This window comes from Stigmatopora nigra, chromosome 4, assembly GCF_051989575.1.
Source record: "Stigmatopora nigra isolate UIUO_SnigA chromosome 4, RoL_Snig_1.1, whole genome shotgun sequence".
In the NCBI taxonomy this organism is placed as follows: Eukaryota; Metazoa; Chordata; class Actinopteri; order Syngnathiformes; family Syngnathidae; genus Stigmatopora; species Stigmatopora nigra.
In genome coordinates this window covers 1742231-1761103 of record NC_135511.1, presented here as the reverse complement: position 1 = coordinate 1761103, position 18873 = coordinate 1742231, and the positions used below count along the sequence as shown (strand labels likewise).

The 18873-nt window shown below is 43.6% G+C and overlaps 1 protein-coding gene across 5 annotated transcripts in view; it reads right to left on the bottom strand.

Moving 5' to 3' along the window:
• Nucleotides 1-18873, bottom strand: part of hira (histone cell cycle regulator a) — a 55468-nt gene that overhangs the window by 22338 nt on the left and 14257 nt on the right. For all 5 annotated transcript variants that reach the window (XM_077714707.1, XM_077714708.1, XM_077714709.1 and 2 more), the window contains exons 5-7: nt 14507-14601; nt 9409-9504; nt 8681-8841 (exon numbers count right to left, since the gene is read on the bottom strand). In XM_077714707.1, coding sequence (XP_077570833.1) covers nt 8681-8841; nt 9409-9504; nt 14507-14601 — 352 coding nt within the window. The remainder of the gene's footprint in view (nt 1-8680; nt 8842-9408; nt 9505-14506; nt 14602-18873) is intronic.

Sequence of the window (18873 nt, the reverse complement as noted above, 5' to 3'; positions counted from 1 at the left end):
CATTTTATCCAGGCTACAAAGGGATCACTATTGTATTAGAAGAGATCCATTACACTTATTTAACTAGTTTTTAACCTGTCAAACAATAGTGTCGGTATCTGTTGTCTGGGTCGTGGAAATTAACGTTAGTGTAAATACGGGTATAATTTACACCTCCCCACTATTTTTTCCTCAAAATAGCTGTTCAAAATAACTAATATTTGATAAAGCGCAAAACAGTGTGGAAATGGTGCACCAAAATAAAAAGAAAAAAAGGTTAGTAGTGTGTGTCTGTGTGTGTGTGAGTGATAAGGGAAGGGCGTAGACGCCCCCCGCTCCGGAGTAGAGAGTAGAAGAAAAAAAAAGTAGTCGAAAGAAACAATGGGCCAGTCATTGAGAAAAGAGATAAAAGAACACCAGGATGTTAAGTTTATTGCAAGTTTTAACACTAATGCATGCAAGTATCTGGAATTTTAGGTGACCAAGTATGATTTTAACCCGTCTTTGAGAGACACAAGAAATAAAGTTAAGAAAAATTGAGTGGAAAAAAGAGCAAAGAAGATTAAGAAAGGAAAAAATGTAGAAAAATTGAAAGCACAACTACGTGCTGTTAAAGTGTGGATAAAACAAATATGTAAAATAAGGGCAAAAAGCATTTTGGATAGTGAGAAAAGCATGCAAGTAATCTTCATATGGATATGGATATGGATATGGATATGGATATGGATATATATATATATATATATATATATATATATATATATATATATATATATATATATATATATATATATATATATATATATATATATATATATATATATATATATATATATATATATATATATATATATATATATATATATATATATATATGGATATATATATATATATATATGGATATATATATATATATATATATATATATATATATATATATATATATATATATATATATATATGGATATATATATATGGATATATATGGATATATATATATATATATATATATATATATATATATATACATACATACAAGAACGCTATGAAACGTTCATGAGTCTTGACGATTGACGCGGAATGCCTAGGCAAGACAAATCTCAAGTTACCTCGCACCAAGCGATGAAGAAAGGAGGAGCAGAGAGAAAAGGATTTAGAGGCAGAGGAACTCAACAATATTAATGATATTAAACATAAAGACAATGCATAAATGGCCATTTCCAAATTATTAGGTAAATTGTACCTGGCAAGTTTAGATAAAATAATTAATTTAGGATAGGCAGGATTTCTCTGGAATTATGCGAGCATCATAGATCATTCAGTGCACGGAATGATGTTTCTCGCCCGCCCATCAACAGATGAGATATGCTTTAGCGCAAGTCATATTAATGACTATTAGAATATAACGGATTGCATAAGCATCAAACAATTCATGTTAACCAAATTACATTAACCTATTTCTTTTGAGAATGATTAGTGATAAAAAATTACAGACCACTGATGTCTGTGAGCGTGAATGGTTGTTTGTCTTTTTGTGTTTTTGATTGGCCAACCACCAAGATATATTCAATCGGTTAGATATCAAGGTGGAAAAGGATTTAGTAAATTGGAATCGATTTCTGAAATCGCCAATAAGCCCTTTTTAGGGATGGCAGCGAAGGATTGGAAATTTGAAATTGATTTCTGAAATCGCCAATAAGTTTTTTTTTTTGGATGGCGATGAAAAATTGTGGAAAATTGTTTAGTCCAAAGAAATGTTTTGATGATAATGCATTGAATTGGAGGAACAAATCTGCAATGCGAAATTTTGGCACTGATATGAAAAAACAAAATACATCAGACATAGGCATTGTCGTCATCATTGACTTGACAAAAAGCCTAGTAGTCATCATACCCTCAGCTGCGTATGACGAAATTGTATAGTGCTTCTCCACTGGTCCGCCATCCCAGGCAAGACCCCTTAACTGACATATTCAGACTTGTTAGCACTCCGCCACGATGGAAACATCGCATCACCTCTTGTTGCCTCACCGATGCTAACAAGAATAAAATGTATCACTTACCTCTCACTGTCTTCTTACTTACCCTCCCTCAGTTCGCCTGTAGAAGGCAGATCCACGCCAAAAATTGTGGGCAATGGATCGGGCGTTTGTCAAAAAGATACTAGGAAGCGGGGCTCGGAGTGGTTGTTGTCGTAGCCCAACCGCAATGGCCGCCCGACATCCGCTCCCCTGCCTCCTTTCTCTTCGCCGTCTACGGCGTACTTTGGGGGGGTTGGATATCCTCGGAGATCCTGGAGGTCTCCGGATGTTCTTAGGGATATCGACAGTCAGTCCGTAGTAAGTTGTGAAATTGGGTGTCTTGCCTTTCAACCAACAAACTGGAGAGCAATGAGCCGCTGCGCCCGAGCGCGCCGCCATCTTGAACTCTCCCTCTCCCAAAAACAGTGCATCATATGAAATTCCAAAGTACCATTGATTTATAGTGATAATGGCATCCAAATTTTGTTAACAGACTAATTGACGGGATTGACAAAAGGTTACATATTTTGTTATGAAATCATTGCGCCCACATAATGAGGTCAACCTGACAACAAAATATGGACATCTTATTTGGTAGACTATAGACAAAACGCCATCATTCACTACACGGTTGGAGCTGAATGATGAGTCTAATCTGGCTATCTGCATGAAAGAAAAACTTTAAAGAAATGCACTAATTTTGAGTTAGCAGAAGAAGACTGTTTTTCAACAAGAAACATGGAGAAGACGTACGAGCAACCCAAGATGAGAACGTCCGTACCAAGTTTTGCTGACCAACCAGCAGACATCAAAATAGCTGAAAAGGAGGATGCAGATCCACCTTTGCACTGTAAGAAGGTTCTCTCAGTGGAAACGTTTGAGGAGACAAGTAAGATAAACTTTTTGACGTGATCAGACGTAGTGGCAAGCACTCCAATAGGGAAAGATTATTGCTCCAGGAGCAATGCCGTAAGCCATAAGGCCATACTTTTGATATTGGTTTTATTGTCTCCATAAAAAGAGTGAAAGCGTTTCAATTGAGACCAAACCTTCTTACAGATAGTTAATGTGAACAATTAGAAAGAAAATTGAAAGAAATTGAACTGGATTTCAATTTTATGCTTGATTATTGAAAAATATTGATTAAGAAAGTTTTATAGGAGATGATTGGCAAACTTCAAAGACAATGGAATTTGATAAAAAACTACTTTAATTGGGATAATTTCAATTTCAAACAACTGAGTTCAATATGCAACGCGATACACATTATTGAATGAATTGGGACTTGATTAGTATGCATTTTATAAGTAATGAGTTTTAATTAATCTAAATGACTCAATTATGCTAAAATTATTAACCCTGACAAACAAGGGGTGGTTACATTTTATTGGGTTCAATTCTGTTCAGAATTATAAATGTGTGCATTTGTTTCTGGATACTAATTGATGTGAATGTAACTGTTGCAGAGAACGGAAAAGCTGTTTTCCTGAGAAGAGAGCAGCCTGATTTGCTTTTGTATTTTTCCTATTTTTGGTATGATTGGTTGTTGGGTTTATTCTGTATTACTATTATAAATATAGTTGTATTAAGTCATTTCTTTGTTAAATCATTCTCTTATTATTCTCAAAGTGTTGCGAGGTCACGAATAACCGCCAAGTCATCTTTAACCTGGACTGCCTGTTCCAGGATGTTTATACAAACAATCCACCCAATCTGGGTCCTTGAGATTCGGTGGTCCCTTTTGTGACGAGGCCAGGGCTATTCGGCCAATAACAAGAATGTTGTTTCTGTTATTTACAACATAGCACTTCGGGTTTTTCTTTATGTAATTATTATATGATTATGATTATGTTATATGATTCTTAGGTCAAGGAAGGCATAATTGTTCTAATATAAATGTTGTTAGGTCTAGTCTCCTGTTTTTGTTATTGGTAAAATACTTTGATTGTTATTGTAGTTCCAGATGTTGTTTTTACTCACGTGATGGAATGATCAACAACTCTGTAAATTGTTTTGATTCATGGCAATAAGAGTCGTACGAAAATGTCTATTCGGTGAGACATTCGGAAGTTGAAGGAGAAACTCTGGCTTGCTGAATCTCCCCTCTGAGGTTTTTACCTGTGATCTATTCTATTTAATTAAATGTCAATAATTGAATAAGATGTCTGCCTGCAGTTATTGATAATTACGAACGAGGGTAATTATTAATGAACCTAATATTGGTTAATTTGTGAAATTGCAGCAAAGGAAAAAACAAATATACTTATTGATCTTAACAAAGAAGCAGTGATCAAAATAGAGTACCAGTTAGCATATTTAATTTGGACTGATAAGGATTTTAAATTTTCACAAACTATAGTTATAAAATAAGAAAGATTGTTGTGATTTTGTTCATTGGGGTTTTAAGCCCAACCACAAAGCGGTAAGCAAATGTTAAGGACACGCTGAAGACAACGACAGAATACAGCAGCTAAAGCAGCAGCATTAAACACTTACCAAACAGCATACACAACAACAAAAACTGTATTAATTGATTTGAAAACATTGCACCACAGAAAGAAAAGACGCATGGATACATGAAGAAGCAGAACAGTCAGCAGATGGCCTATTCACAGTTAAAGGCCTACCGTGCCCACCAAAGAATTTATTCCAAAATTGAGCCATGGAAGGAGCCATGTCTCAACAGGAGGGATGATGGACATGGCACAGCATGTTTTCCATGTCCCAGAGGACTAAATACCTACTTTAAATTTTTTGTAGGAACTGTTTTATTTGATACAGACAATGTGCAAGATAACCTCAGGCCCAAACAAGTGAAACGGGGAGACAAAGTTGGAACCTTCACGAGGTGTCTCCTGAGAGGCCGCCCATTGCCGCCTTCGAATTCGACTGCCTCACACCTCCGGCTACCCCCCGGATGAACTAATCCGCGTTCCAGTGGCAGCTCTAGAGCGACTGAGGGTAACCCCTAGATGCCTGGGTGGCCTAACAACAACAATAACAACAAGTGCAACGTCCAAAAGAGCATGGGACTTAAAGAGCGAACAAATAGTACGATAAAACCAAGAAACCGATAAAATTGTCCAAACATGTAAGCTACCGTGATCTTTTTGTCTACCCTGCAGGAGGTGGTGAAGTCTGGTGACCAGATCTTGATTTGAGTCATAAAAAGGAAGACCTGGTCCTTGCCACGTTGGGAAGGCCCCTTCGTGGTTCAACTCACCACCCCCACCGCAGTAAAGAGAGGTCGACGTGGATTCACCCATCCCAAGTCAAAGTAGTTCGAGACAACGGTGACTGAGTAGACTGGAAGTCGGACGGTTCCAAAACCCCTGTCCGTAAAAAAATCATCTGACGTCTGCTCACCTGGCACGAGCACCTTTCACCTAACCTTGACCTCTCATAGTTTTTACACCCCCACACAGAAGCCAAAATGAAAGCCGCTGCCACCCTCATCACTGTGACTACTATCAGTGGCAGCCTGAGTGTGGCTGAACGCCCCGCCCCCAGAGATTCGAGTCGAAAAACGAGACGATGCCGTGCTGCGGTCGCAGAGGAAAGTAAAGTGGTATGAAAAGAGCAATCCAAAAAAACACTTAAAATATGTGGTATAATTTCCTGGTATTTCACAAAAAACTAACTGGTGTGAATGAAAGTTGTTATGTGTGTAGCCAATACCCATTTCCACAGGTATCCTGACATCCTGAATTGACTGTGTCTAGGCATCACATTTAAATCTGCAGTGATGCAAATGGTGATAAGTTATATGATCAAAGTCGGTGCAATTCAAACCACGTGATTCAATCTGGGGCAGTGATGTTCCTGGTGACCATAAGTTGTGGTCCACCCCCCAGAAAATCATTCTGTCACTAATTACCCAACTTGGACATTGAATTGTTACATGAGTGTTCATTAACCAAACTGTCAAAGCCCTAAAAGGTATAGCAGATGAATTAAAAGCCTTTAGAGAAATGGAGTTGCAAGACCGGACGGTCCTAGATTTGATAACAGCCAAGGATGGAGGTGAGTGTGCCATAGTTGGAGAGCACTGTTGCGCCTTCATCCCAGATGAAACCGGTGCCATGGCTGAAATGAAAGCCTTAGCCAACGCCATGGCCCAAGATCACTCAGCCGTAATTGGGTATCACTGTGGTCGTGGTTAACCACCGGATCATGGTTCTCTATTCAGATTAAATCTGCAACTCCCTTTCTAGCGGTTTTACTTCTATTCTGTGTCTTTTCAATGTGTCCTTTTAGAAGAAGCCCTGAATGAAGTTATTTCTGCCACTCGCCTTAAGGCCCTTCAAACTAGAATGGCAGTTGATTTGGCCTTAACTCCCCAAGGAGGAGTGTGCGCAATGATTGGAGAACATTGCTGTACTTACTTCCCTGACAATAACCAAATCATAATAGACGTCCTACACACCATGAAGAACCTTAGGGATACCATGACACGTGATGACCAGGTTACCCCTGGCTGGTTAGACTGGTTATTCTCTGGCTCCTGGTCCCAGGTTCTCCTTAAAATTTTGGGCCCCTTTTTTGTAATCATTATAATGTTTATCTCACTATGTGTTACATGTTCCTGCTGTATTGTCCCAATGTCTAAGGTTATTCACCCGTATGTTCGTAGCTCAGATGTATCAATATAACTTACTACGCGTAGATGATTATGTTGACACTGTGGAGAACGACACAGGTATGACCCTCATCTTATTGTGTTTCCCTTACTTCAAATTCAGTCCCATTCTCAGACCAAGAGGTTCTCGCCACCGCGCGGTGGGGGAGTTATGGAATTTTACCGCTCCAAGTTACGGGCTCTCACCATTTCCTGAGAGTGGTTCAAATGTTGTGAATCGATTAATGAAGTAATATTGAGAAGACTTAATTGCTTTAGTATTTACTGATGTCCTTTTAAATCCACAACAGGAGGGAATGTGAAGTTGCTTAAAACAGGAGTCTCAATATAATGTGCATTTCTAAAGAACATCCTGTCTATAATCTCTGTCTTAATCTTATGCTCTTCCATGATGTCTATAATATCTTCTTAACTCGCCTCAGTGTTCAACTGTTGTATTTTTCCATGATGCCTATAATCTCAACTTCTGTACTTTTCCATGACATCATGCTGAAATTTAATAAAGGCATCCTTCACCTTGAAAAGATGAGAGAGAACCACCGAGCCGAGCGCGAGATACCACCTCGCGCCTCGACCTCTCTTCCGCCGGCCGGTGCCATTAAAATATAACACAGTCTCTGCCTCATTTTTCCCTTGTGCACGGTTGGTAATTACGTTGATCTGTTACTTTAGACCCAACAGGGTCACCAGGGATCTAAGGGGCCTCCTGAACTTGAAGAAGAGGTCTTTTAGGTCTGGGGAGAAGGAGAGTCTGAAAATGGTCCAGAAGGAGCTGAAGAGAGAGATAAGGAAAGACCATCTTCAGGAGGAAGCTAGAGAACCAACTCCAGAGAGGCAACACCAAAGAGGTCTGGAAGAGCTTGAGGACCATCTCGGGCCATGGAGGTAACAGTGAGAGAGACCAGGAGTCCGCAGACAGGGAGTGGGCCAATAAACTGAATCAGTTCTTGAACAGATTCAGTCCTGCCCCCACTCCCCTGACCAGGAGCAACGTGGCCGCATGGATCATCAACTTCCTCAATGACAGACCACAATATGTGAGACTCCAGGACTGTATGTCTGATGTGGTAGCTTGCATCACGGGGTTCCCACAAGGCACAGTGCTTTCCCCACTCATCTTTTCTCTCTACACATCAGTCTTCAAACATAATACAGACACCTGCCCCCTCCAGAGGTTCTCTGATGACACCGCTATTGTTGGACGAGTGACGGACGGGAACGACCTGGAGTACAGTGGAGTCATAACAGCCTTTGTTGACTGGTGTAGGCAAAACCACCTCTACATCAACACCAGTAAGACAAAGGAAATGGTCATCGACTTTGGGAGGACTCCTCAACAGAACACTCAGGTGAACATCCAGGGTAAAGACATTGAAATCGTGGAGAATTTGAAGTACCTGGGTGTTCACCTCAAAAACACACTAAAATGGTCGCAAACAGATGCCCTGTATAAAAGGGGGCCCTGGGGACTTTCTACGACACTATGGTGGCATCTACAGTGTTTTATGCAGTGGTCTGTTGGGGATGCGGGAGCACGACAGGAACAGGCTGATCAGGAGGGCCAGCTCTGTTCTGGGCTGTCCTTTGGACTCTCTGGAGGAAGTGGGAGAGCGGAGGATGCTAACCAGGATGATGTCCATCATGGACAGCACCTCCCACCCCCTGCACGAGTCGGTGGCGTCCCGTTGAAGCTCTTTTAGCAATAGACTGCTGCACCTTCATTGCAGGAAGGAGCGCTTCCGCAGATCCTTCCTCCCATCAGCTGTCAGGCTCTTTAACCAAAAGATAATAGCTGTGGGTTGTTTAAAATGTACAACTAATATTGTATGGATGCAAAAATATGTACATGTAGAAATCATGGGAGTGATCCTACCTGGTGGATTTTCAATTATCACAGCCATGGTTGGTTTACGCTATCCGTGAAAATTGAGGGAAGTGTATTCTCTGTATATTGTTGGTGATCGCACCACTGCTATCCACCGAGTGAATGTGCAATGACACTTCATTCAAGTCCGGCTAAAAGGACACTGTCCAAGCCTACCTCAGTGAACGGTTTTGTGATGTTTGCCTCCATCTGCCAGTCCACGGTCCTCCAAACTTTCAGGCTGTGATCATCACCTTGCGAGGCGATGTACTTGCCCACTGGGTCCCATGTTAGGCCTTTCACCAGGCCTGTGTGGCCCCGGAGGCACGTCACCAGTTCTGAGGAAGAACAGAACCCCGCGCAATTGAGGGTTGAGGCTGGATTCCAAAGAATCGGAAGATCAATTCAACGTTATTTTAATACTTTATATACATAATATATATCGCAGTGACATGCAGTCATGGGAGGCTCGGCCTCAACCGTCATCGTGGAAACAAAATAAAATATATTCAAATCTCTATTGACGATTTTTATATGCGAATGAGTGCCTCGAGAAGTAAATGCATTTCCTTATTCGTAATTTTATTTTGAAAGTATTGTCGCAGATGCATTGATACTCAATTTGGAACCTCGCTACTCTACTGGGTTGTCAATTTCTGTCTCACAACAACCCCCCTCTTTCTTTGACCCATTGTCTGCTTAAACTTATTCGTAGCCGAGCGCCTATAGGTGTGAAAATAGGATACTTCTAAATATGGTTTCGACAAGGACAAGCGCCATTCATTTGAATAGCTGGCTATCAAGTACATATTGAGATACGCTGGTACCTCTACTTAAGAATGCTTGGAAATTGACTGATTATTTGTTTTACTATGTCCAAAGCTCTATCTCTTTCCTTCTCTTACCAGGAAATTTGCGGGCGTTCCAGATCACAACGGTGTTATCAACGCTGCAAGACGCAAGCCACACATCATGAGGAGACCAGGCCACGTCCATTACATCTATGTGCACAACAACAAACAAACATTTTTAAGAAAAACTGAGCTTTCAACTACGTATGGGGCTGGAGGGAGTCATGGGAGGTAGTTACTGCCTACACGATAGAATGTATGATGTAAGGGATGAGGGGTTCAGGTTCTTTTGTTATTGATTTCAATTCAGGTATGGCATGAAGTCCCGAGGAAAAATTAAAATGTTGTTATTACTGCGATCCTTCACAACTTCACGGCTTCAGTAAATTGCATTTTTTCTCTTTTGAGCATAAAATGTCAAAATCCACACTGAAACTCGCAAGCTTAAGATGAAAAGTGGTGATGAAAAGTGGCTTCTTCAGCACAAAATGGGTGGCAGAAGAAGCGAAATTTCATCGGAGAGGAATGTCGGATCGATAACACAAACAGTGGCTTGCCTTTTCTTCGGATTACATTACATTTTAAATTGTGAAGAGAAAGTCTATGTCGATACTCTTAGAGCATTGTATAGATCAGGGATGTAAAACCAATCCTCAAAGGGCCGGGTATAGGTTTCAAATCCAACTGAACAAGAGGATACCTTTGACAAGTGTAATCAGTTGATTAAAGTCTATTTATTTGAGAAGAAACCTCATTGTTTAAACTGTTGGCAATGGATCGGTTGGAACAAAGACCACGACCCACTCCGGAATCAGTTTGACACCCTTGCTATACATTTTGACGTTAAAAATTCTTTTTAATCGTCCTTCGTCATCTAATGCATCATAGATGAACTGACCGTGTGTTGCATCAATAAGGAAGAAGTGAACATTTGATGACCACGAGGAGTAAAATCTTCATTAAGATGGAGAATGCCCTATCGGGATTAGATGATTCCTCTGGATATCAACATAATTACAACCAAAGCCAACCCTTTTTACGATAGCTTAGCTCCTGACGAAGATAATCAAGATAAACCTCAGCCTCTTTCCAGAGGAGTGAATAAGCCTCCTCGTCAGAACGGGAGGCAGCAAAATGCTACGTCCATGAAGAGTTGCCTCATTATTCAAGAAGATAGTTGGTTTTCTTCCAGGGCAAGTTTTTAAACATGGACAAGACAAGCGTTTTTAGGAAAAGAATGCCTTCACAACTGTCCTCAAGCTTTTAAAACAAAGAACAAATCCTTACTGCCTGTCTACTGGGACACCTCCGCCGGGCGGATACCTCTGCCGGGCGGACGCCTCCGCCGGGCGGACGCTCCGCCGCAAGACATTGTTTGATTTCTAAAGAAGAATTTATTTCCAAATTAGAGTGAAAAATAAGTATTTGGTCAACTACAAACAAGCAAGATTTCTGGCTGTCAAAGAGGTCTAAAATATTCTAGCAAGGTCTAATGAGGTCTCCACTCGTTACTTGTATTAATAGCATCATTTTTCACCTCAATATCGGGATAAGAGAGAGATGTCCACAACCTCAGTCTTTCACACTCCCCTATGGCCGAGATCAAAGAGCTGTTGAAGTCCACCAGAGACAAAATTGTAGATCTGCACCAGGCTGTGAGGACTGAATCTGCAATAGCTAAAACAACTGAACTAAAGAAAATCGACTGTGGGAGCAATTATTAGAAAAAGACATAGACCACTGATTATCTCCCTCGATCTCGATGCATGATTGATGCATGATCTCACCCCGTGGCGTCAAAATTATAAGAACAATGAGCAAAAATCCCAGAACCACACAGGGGACCAAAGTAACAAAGGTTAAAAAATGACAATGATCTCAAACACACAGCCAAGGCAAAACAAAGAATGGCTTAATAAGAAGCATTTTGAGGTCCTGGAGTGGCCTAGCCAGTCTTCAGATCTCAACCCCATAGAAAATCTGTGGAGGGAGTTGGCAGTCCATGTTGCCCAACGACAGCCCCAAAACATCTCTGCTCTAAGAGATCTGCATGAGGGAATGGGCAAAAATACCAGCAAAAGTATATGAAAAGCTTGTGAAGAGTTACATAATATTTGAACTTTGTGTACCCTTTGTGATCGCCAACAAAGGGTACAAAAATCAAAAAGATGAAGTTTTGGTATTGAAGTACATATTTTCCACCATAAATTTATTTAATTATTTAATAATCAAACAATGTGATTTTCTTTTTTCCCACATTCTGTTCATGGTTGAGGTTTACCCATGTTGACAATTGCAGGCCTTTCTTATCTTTTCAAGTAGGATAAGATGCACAATTGGTGGTTGACTAAATACATATTTGCCCCACTGTATTTTCAGTGAGTACAGTACCTAAATTATTTACATTTTTTTATTTTTAGATTATATTTAAGTATAAATATATTAGTCTGTTCATATGCTTATAACTGTAGTATTTGATCAATACCCTTCATGAGAATTGTGCTTGTGTACTTGCATTTTTGTAGGCTCAAAAACATGCAGTATTGTAGTAATAATAAGGGTGTTCCTACTTTGCGGTTCTTCATTTGCCGGAGCGTAGCCCAGTCGGCCCGTCCCTACCGGACCGTAGCCCAGTCGGCCCGTCCCTACCGGACCGTAGCCCAGTCGGCCCGTCCCTACCGGACCGTAGCCCAGTCGGCCCGTCCCTACCGGACCGTAGCCCAGTCGGCCCGTCCCTACCGGACCGTAGCCCAGTCGGCCCGTCCCTACCGGACCGTAGCCCAGTCGGCCCGTCCCTACCGGACCGTAGCCCAGTCGGCCCGTCCCTACCGGACCGTAGCCCAGTCGGCCCGTCCCAACCGGACCGTAGCCCAGTCGGCCCGTCCCAACCGGGCCGTAGCCCAGTCGGCCCGTCCCAACCGGGCCGTAGCCCAGTCGGCCCGTCCCAACCGGGCCGTAGCCCAGTCGGCCCGTCCCAACCGGGCCGTAGCCCAGTCGGCCCGTCCCAACCGGGCCGTAGCCCAGTCGGCCCGTCCCAACCGGGCCGTAGCCCAGTCGGCCCGTCCCAACCGGGCCGTAGCCCAGTCGGCCCGTCCCAACCGGGCCGTAGCCCAGTCGGCCCGTCCCAACCGGGCCGTAGCCCAGTCGGCCCGTCCCAACCGGACCGTAGCCCAGTCGGCCCGTCCCAACCGGACCGTAGCCCAGTCGGCCCGTCCCAACCGGACCGTAGCCCAGTCGGCCCGTCCCAACCGGACCGTAGCCCAGTCGGCCCGTCCCAACCGGACCGTAGCCCAGTCGGCCCGTCCCAACCGGACCGTAGCCCAGTCGGCCCGTCCCAACCGGACCGTAGCCCAGTCGGCCCGTCCCAAACGGACCGCAGCCCAGTCGGCCCGTCCCAAACGGACCGCAGCCCAGTCGGCCCGTCCCAACCGGACCGCAGCCCAGTCGGCCCGTCCCAACCGGACCGCAGCCCAGTCGGCCCGTCCCAACCGGACCGTAGCCCAGTCGGCCCGTCCCAACCGGACCGTAGCCCAGTCGGCCCGTCCCAACCGGACCGTAGCCCAGTCGGCCCGTCCCAACCGGACCGTAGCCCAGTCGGCCCGTCCCAACCGGACCGTACGTACCGTCCCCCAGTTGGCCCGTCTGACCCTCCGTCCGTCCGTCTGACCCTCCGTCCGTCCGTCTGACCCTCCGTCCGTCCGTCGGACCCTCCGTCCGTCCGTCGGACCCTCCGTCCGTCCGTCGGACCCTCCGTCCGTCCGTCGGACCCTCCGTCCGTCCGTCGGACCCTCCGTCCGTCCGTCGGACCCTCCGTCCGTCCGTCGGACCCTCCGTCCGTCCGTCGGACCCTCCGTCCGTCCGTCGGACCCTCCGTCCGTCCGTCGGACCCTCCGTCCGTCCGTCGGACCCTCCGTCCGTCCGTCGGACCCTCCGTCCGTCCGTCGGACCCTCCGTCCGTCCGTCGGACCCTCCGTCCGTCCGTCGGACCCTCCGTCCGTCCGTCGGACCCTCCGTCCGTCCGTCGGACCCTCCGTCCGTCCGTCGGACCCTCCGTCCGTCCGTCGGACCCTCCGTCCGTCCGTCGGACCCTCCGTCCGTCCGTCGGACCCTCCGTCCGTCCGTCGGACCCTCCGTCCGTCCGTCGGACCCTCCGTCCGTCCGTCGGACCCTCCGTCCGTCCGTCGGACCCTCCGTCCGTCCGTCGGACCCTCCGTCCGTCCGACCCTCCGTCCGTCGGACCCTCCGTCCGTCGGACCCTCCGTCCGTCGGACCCTCCGTCCGTCGGACCCTCCGTCCGTCGACCCTCCGTCCGTCTGACCCTCCGTCCGTCTACCCTCCGTCCGTCCGACCCTCCGTCGGAGGTGAATTGGTGGCCAACCGATCACATGGTACAAGGAGACAGACAACCCTGCACACTCACACCCATACCTAGGGGCAATTTAGAGTGTCCAATCAGCCTACATGCATGTTTTTGGGATGTGGGAGCGCCTGGAGGAAAATCACACAGACCGGGGCAAAAATGCAAACTCCACACAGATGGGCCTGACCTGGGTTTGAAACCAGGACGCCAGAGATAACCAAAGCTAGTCAGTTAGTCAGTGCAGAATGCTGTACACATGGCTGCACTGACTAACAGGGAAAAAAAAACATTGAAAAAAATTTAACGCTACGCCCAGTGCTTATAGACATAGAGTTGTGGCGAGATGATGTTCTCATAAGCCGCCTCTCTGTATACTCATTAAAATGTGTCTCGTATCTCAAGGGAAATATTTGCTCGTATCTCAAATTGCTCGTAAGTCAGGGCACTCGTATGTCAAGGTATTACTGTACTCGACCACTTGGCGGCCCCATCGTGGACCATCTTGTATGCTCGTATATCAGATGTGTTGTCTCATGGCAACTATTTGCTCTGGATTTTGCTTGTATTTAAAATGTCTCGTATGTTGGGACATTCGTATGTTAAGGTATTACTGTACGTATATTTCCGTATAGCTGTTTAAACGTAATATGTAGTAGTAATAGGGGTGATCCTGTGTTTTTTCAATTAACAAGACCATGTCTTGTCTACATTATCGACGATATTTGAGGGAAAACTGTAAATACATAATTTCCTCTTTAAAAGTGTTTGTGCACATGTTAATGTGTGTTTTACCTCCAGTGTGATTCCGCAGAATGGTGACACATCTCCACTGCTCCACATTAGCTAGTTTACTGCTTGAGCCAAACACTGTGCTGGGACCAATAAACCTAAACAGTACACCGTTAACATAGCATGTACAATTAGAAATGCTTCTCAAATAGTGGGGGGGATTAGGGGGCAAAAGTGAGGCCAAGGGAGTGTGAAGCAAATCTTGAAGGCATCTGACTTAGAAAAACATACTTTTTACTACAATTAAGTATAATTGAACATTCAGTCAGTGGATGGCAGTGGTACTCACTGCCAATGATAATAAAAGTGGAATTTTCAAGGAAATATTATAGAATTTACAGTGGCGGCAGAGTTGGGGAAGTGCAAAATGTTAAATTTGTTCTGGGAAGGAGTGAAAGGGCGTTTGGAGGCACAACCGAAAATAAATCATATGCACTGTCAGACAAAGATGTAACAAAATCAAAGTTAGTACAGTGTTAGTAGAATGCAAAAATAGTCAGCCAATCACAGACTTAATTAGGTCAAATATTAATAATAATAATAATCGGGCATAGGCTTTGTCATCATCATTGACTCAACAAACAACAACAAAAGCCTAATTGTCATCATACCCAGAAACTGCGTATGACAAAATTGGTAGTGCTTGTCCATAAGGTGCGTTATCCCAGCAAAAGACCAAAATAAGTGATAATTTCGGACTTGTAATCTGGCATTGTGCTGTTTTGGATACATCGCATCATCCCCAAGCGGATCAAACACATGCTACCTGCTCGCTTGTTCTTCTCTTTAATGTTAATGACCAATTTCATTATATGATAGAATTTTGTGGATGATTAGATATTTGCCGATTATCCAACTGCCAAGATTGAAACCGATAATAATTACAAATGTAACAATCAGATACACTGCACTGAAATTATGGAACAACTATGAAAAATGACACTTTGGTACAATGTAATTAATTAGACATTCTAGAGTGAAAATCTAAAATTAACCCAGAATTGAGAGAATTTTGGCCAATGGTTAACCTTCTTGGACCAACCGAATCCTACCAGTTTATATGCGCATTCACGGAATCCACTTTAGTGTAAAATAAAAAACAAATCATGATATATAAATTTGTTTCAGCACAAATTAAAGATATAAAGTTATTTATTCAACTGGTTCAGTTTGGCTTTCTTTACCTTTCTGGTTTATGTGGTTGGAAATGTGGTCAACATGTTAGTGTGTATAGACATGAGTCGATGTGTCTTGACCTCCGCGGCAAAGGCTCCAACAAACCCCTGAGATTGATTCAACTAACCTCTGGGGTTCGATCGAACCCAGGTTAAGAACCACTGATTTAGGCATTTCTCTTCCCTGTGTAATGTGACGAGTGAAGGGATCGGCAGGCCAAAATGTTGAAAGAGACACATTGAACGAAAAAAATTCTTAAAGCTATAAAAACTATACATTTGTCTGCAACAAAGTATGAGCTTGCCCTTGCATTACAGAACTCTTTGCTCGTCTTCGGTTATGTGCACATTACTATTTTCATACTCGCTTGATTGTGTGAACTTAGCTACGCTTGGAAAATAGACCGAAGCCATGGATCGAACACGATATAACAGCAAGGAGGAGCATTACGAACCGCTTGGGAGTGATAAATGTCGGATGGCCGACTCCGAGGAATTAATAAATGAACCAGCCTCAAGGTGGGTTTACACCGTAGATACAGCCGTGAAGCTGGTATGACGAGAGGACGTCAACACACTGCACGGGGCCACTTGGCCATGAAGCTGACATGACGAGAGGATGTCAACACACTGCATGGAGGCACTTGGAGGGAGACTGATGAAGACGTGGTCGCTGCCAATGAATTTGGTAATTGTCTTGACAATCAACAACAAAAATATTTCTACAAGAAAAATGCCTCTCGAATCTGATGAAGAGGACTTGAACACAGGGCTGTCAACTAATCCGGAATTTCGGGAGTTTCTCTGAAATGCAACGCAAACACTGTGACTCCAGACAACCTCCCTAAACTCCGGAAATTCCAAAACATTTTCACCAAATGATTTTGGGGAAAGCAGCTGACTTTTTTGAAGATACAATACAGTTATACAGTGACTACTTTAGAGGGTATCAAAGTGTCATTTGTTCACATTTGTTCCATGAAAGGATAATTTGTAAAAAAAAAAAAAAAATGCAGAAAGGGGTGGGTGTACTCATTTCTGTGAGATCATGTGTGTATGTGTGTATGTATATATTTATATACATATACACACATATACACACACACACACACATACACAAACATACACACACACACACACATACACACACACATACATATTGTTGGGTTTATTTTGTATTACTATTATACATATATGTGTAGTAATTCATTTCTTTGTTAAATCATTAAAAGTCTTTCTATTGTTCGGCTCGAGGTCATAAACTGCCGCCTAGTCCACTCTCACATGGACTTATATCTGATTGTTTATGTTACATCTCACCCAGTATCGAGCTGTGAGGGTTGTTTATCGGGACGATATATGCCATTTCCAGCAACGGAGCCCATAACAAAGATGTTGTTTTTGCCATTTCCATAACACTCGAGACGCACTTCGGGCTTCTTTATGTAATTGTTATATGATTGTTAGGTCAAATGAAGGCGTGATTGTTTTATCCCAAATGCCTTAAAGCCGTACGCAAAATACTGTTCGGGAGTATACTTTTGAAGATCTCCTCCCTTAAGGTTCTTATCTGTGATCCAATCTATTTAATTAAATGTCAATACAGTGGACCCTCACTACTTCGCGTTCCACTTATTGCTGCCTGCAGAGCTTCGCAGATTTTTTTCAGGAAAAAAAAAATTAAAGATATTAAATTAAAATGATAAATTATATCTTCCTACAGGGTGTGGAAACAAAATATTTAATTAGAATTAGTAATTTCATCATTTTATACATTTTAAAACACAAAAAATGCACGTATGCGCAAAGCATCATGGGGGATTACGGGCGCGTCACTTCCGCATCACGCCCGCGCCACGGCCGCGTCACTTCAGCATCACGGGCATAAACGCAAGCTGAATGGCCAGCTGAATGCTCACTGAATATACTCGACTCCCCATTGGCTCATTCACCATGAATGCCCATTCTCAGTCCACGCCTATCTCGTGCTATACAGTACGCTTCTCGCTAAGTTAAGCGTAAAAGTTTTGTGACGCCCTTCGTGATGCCTCCCAAACACTCACCATGCACTGGTTATATGGATCCGTGATTGTATGGCGAAGCAAATCAGCCTGGACGGAAACTTAATCCGAACTAAGTGCTGGCTTGAGAGGTTTAAGCGGCGAGTCGGACTAAGGAATGTGTCGCTGCATGGAGCAGCAGCGAGGCGCTATGTTGAGGATGTGTTTCCGGGAATGATAGAAGAATATGGCTATGTCCCGGAGCAAGTTTTCAAAATGGATGAAACTGGACTCTAGTAGAAGAGGATGCCGTCCCGAACATTTCTTTTCAAGGACGAACTTCAGAAGACAGGTTTCAAAGCCCACAAGAATCGAGTGACTCTGCTATGATGCAAGGATCGAGTGACTCTGCTATGATGTTTTTGAATTTCCGAGTTTTCTGAATAAAAGTTTACATTTATTACATTTGCAGTTTTTTACTCTATATATACAATATTTGATTTGTTTTTATGCACCAACATAACACCTGCATTCTAATGTGGAATAAAACACCTGAATGAACAGCATATTAGCCTGGTGGTGGTTTTGGTCACGTGTTATACGTTTCTTTAAGCGTTTTTTAATGGCGCCCGGCTACTTCGCGGTTTCACCCTTCTGCGGGGGTGTCCCAGTCCCCATTACACGCGATAAGCGAGGGTCCACTGTAATTGAATAAGATGTCTGCCTGCAGTTATTGATTATTACAAAGGGTAATTACTAATGAACCTATCACATATAAACACACACACACACACACACACACACACACACACACACACACACACACACACACACACACACACACACACACACACACACACACACACACACACACACACACACACACACACACACACACACACACACACACACACACACACACACACACACACACACACACACACACACACACACACACACACACACACACACACACACACACACACACACACACACACACACACACACACACACACACACACACACACACACACACACACACACACACACACACACACACACACACACACACACACACACACACACACACACACACACACACACACACACACACACACACACACACACACACACACACACACACACACACACACACACACACACACACACACACACACACACACACACACACACA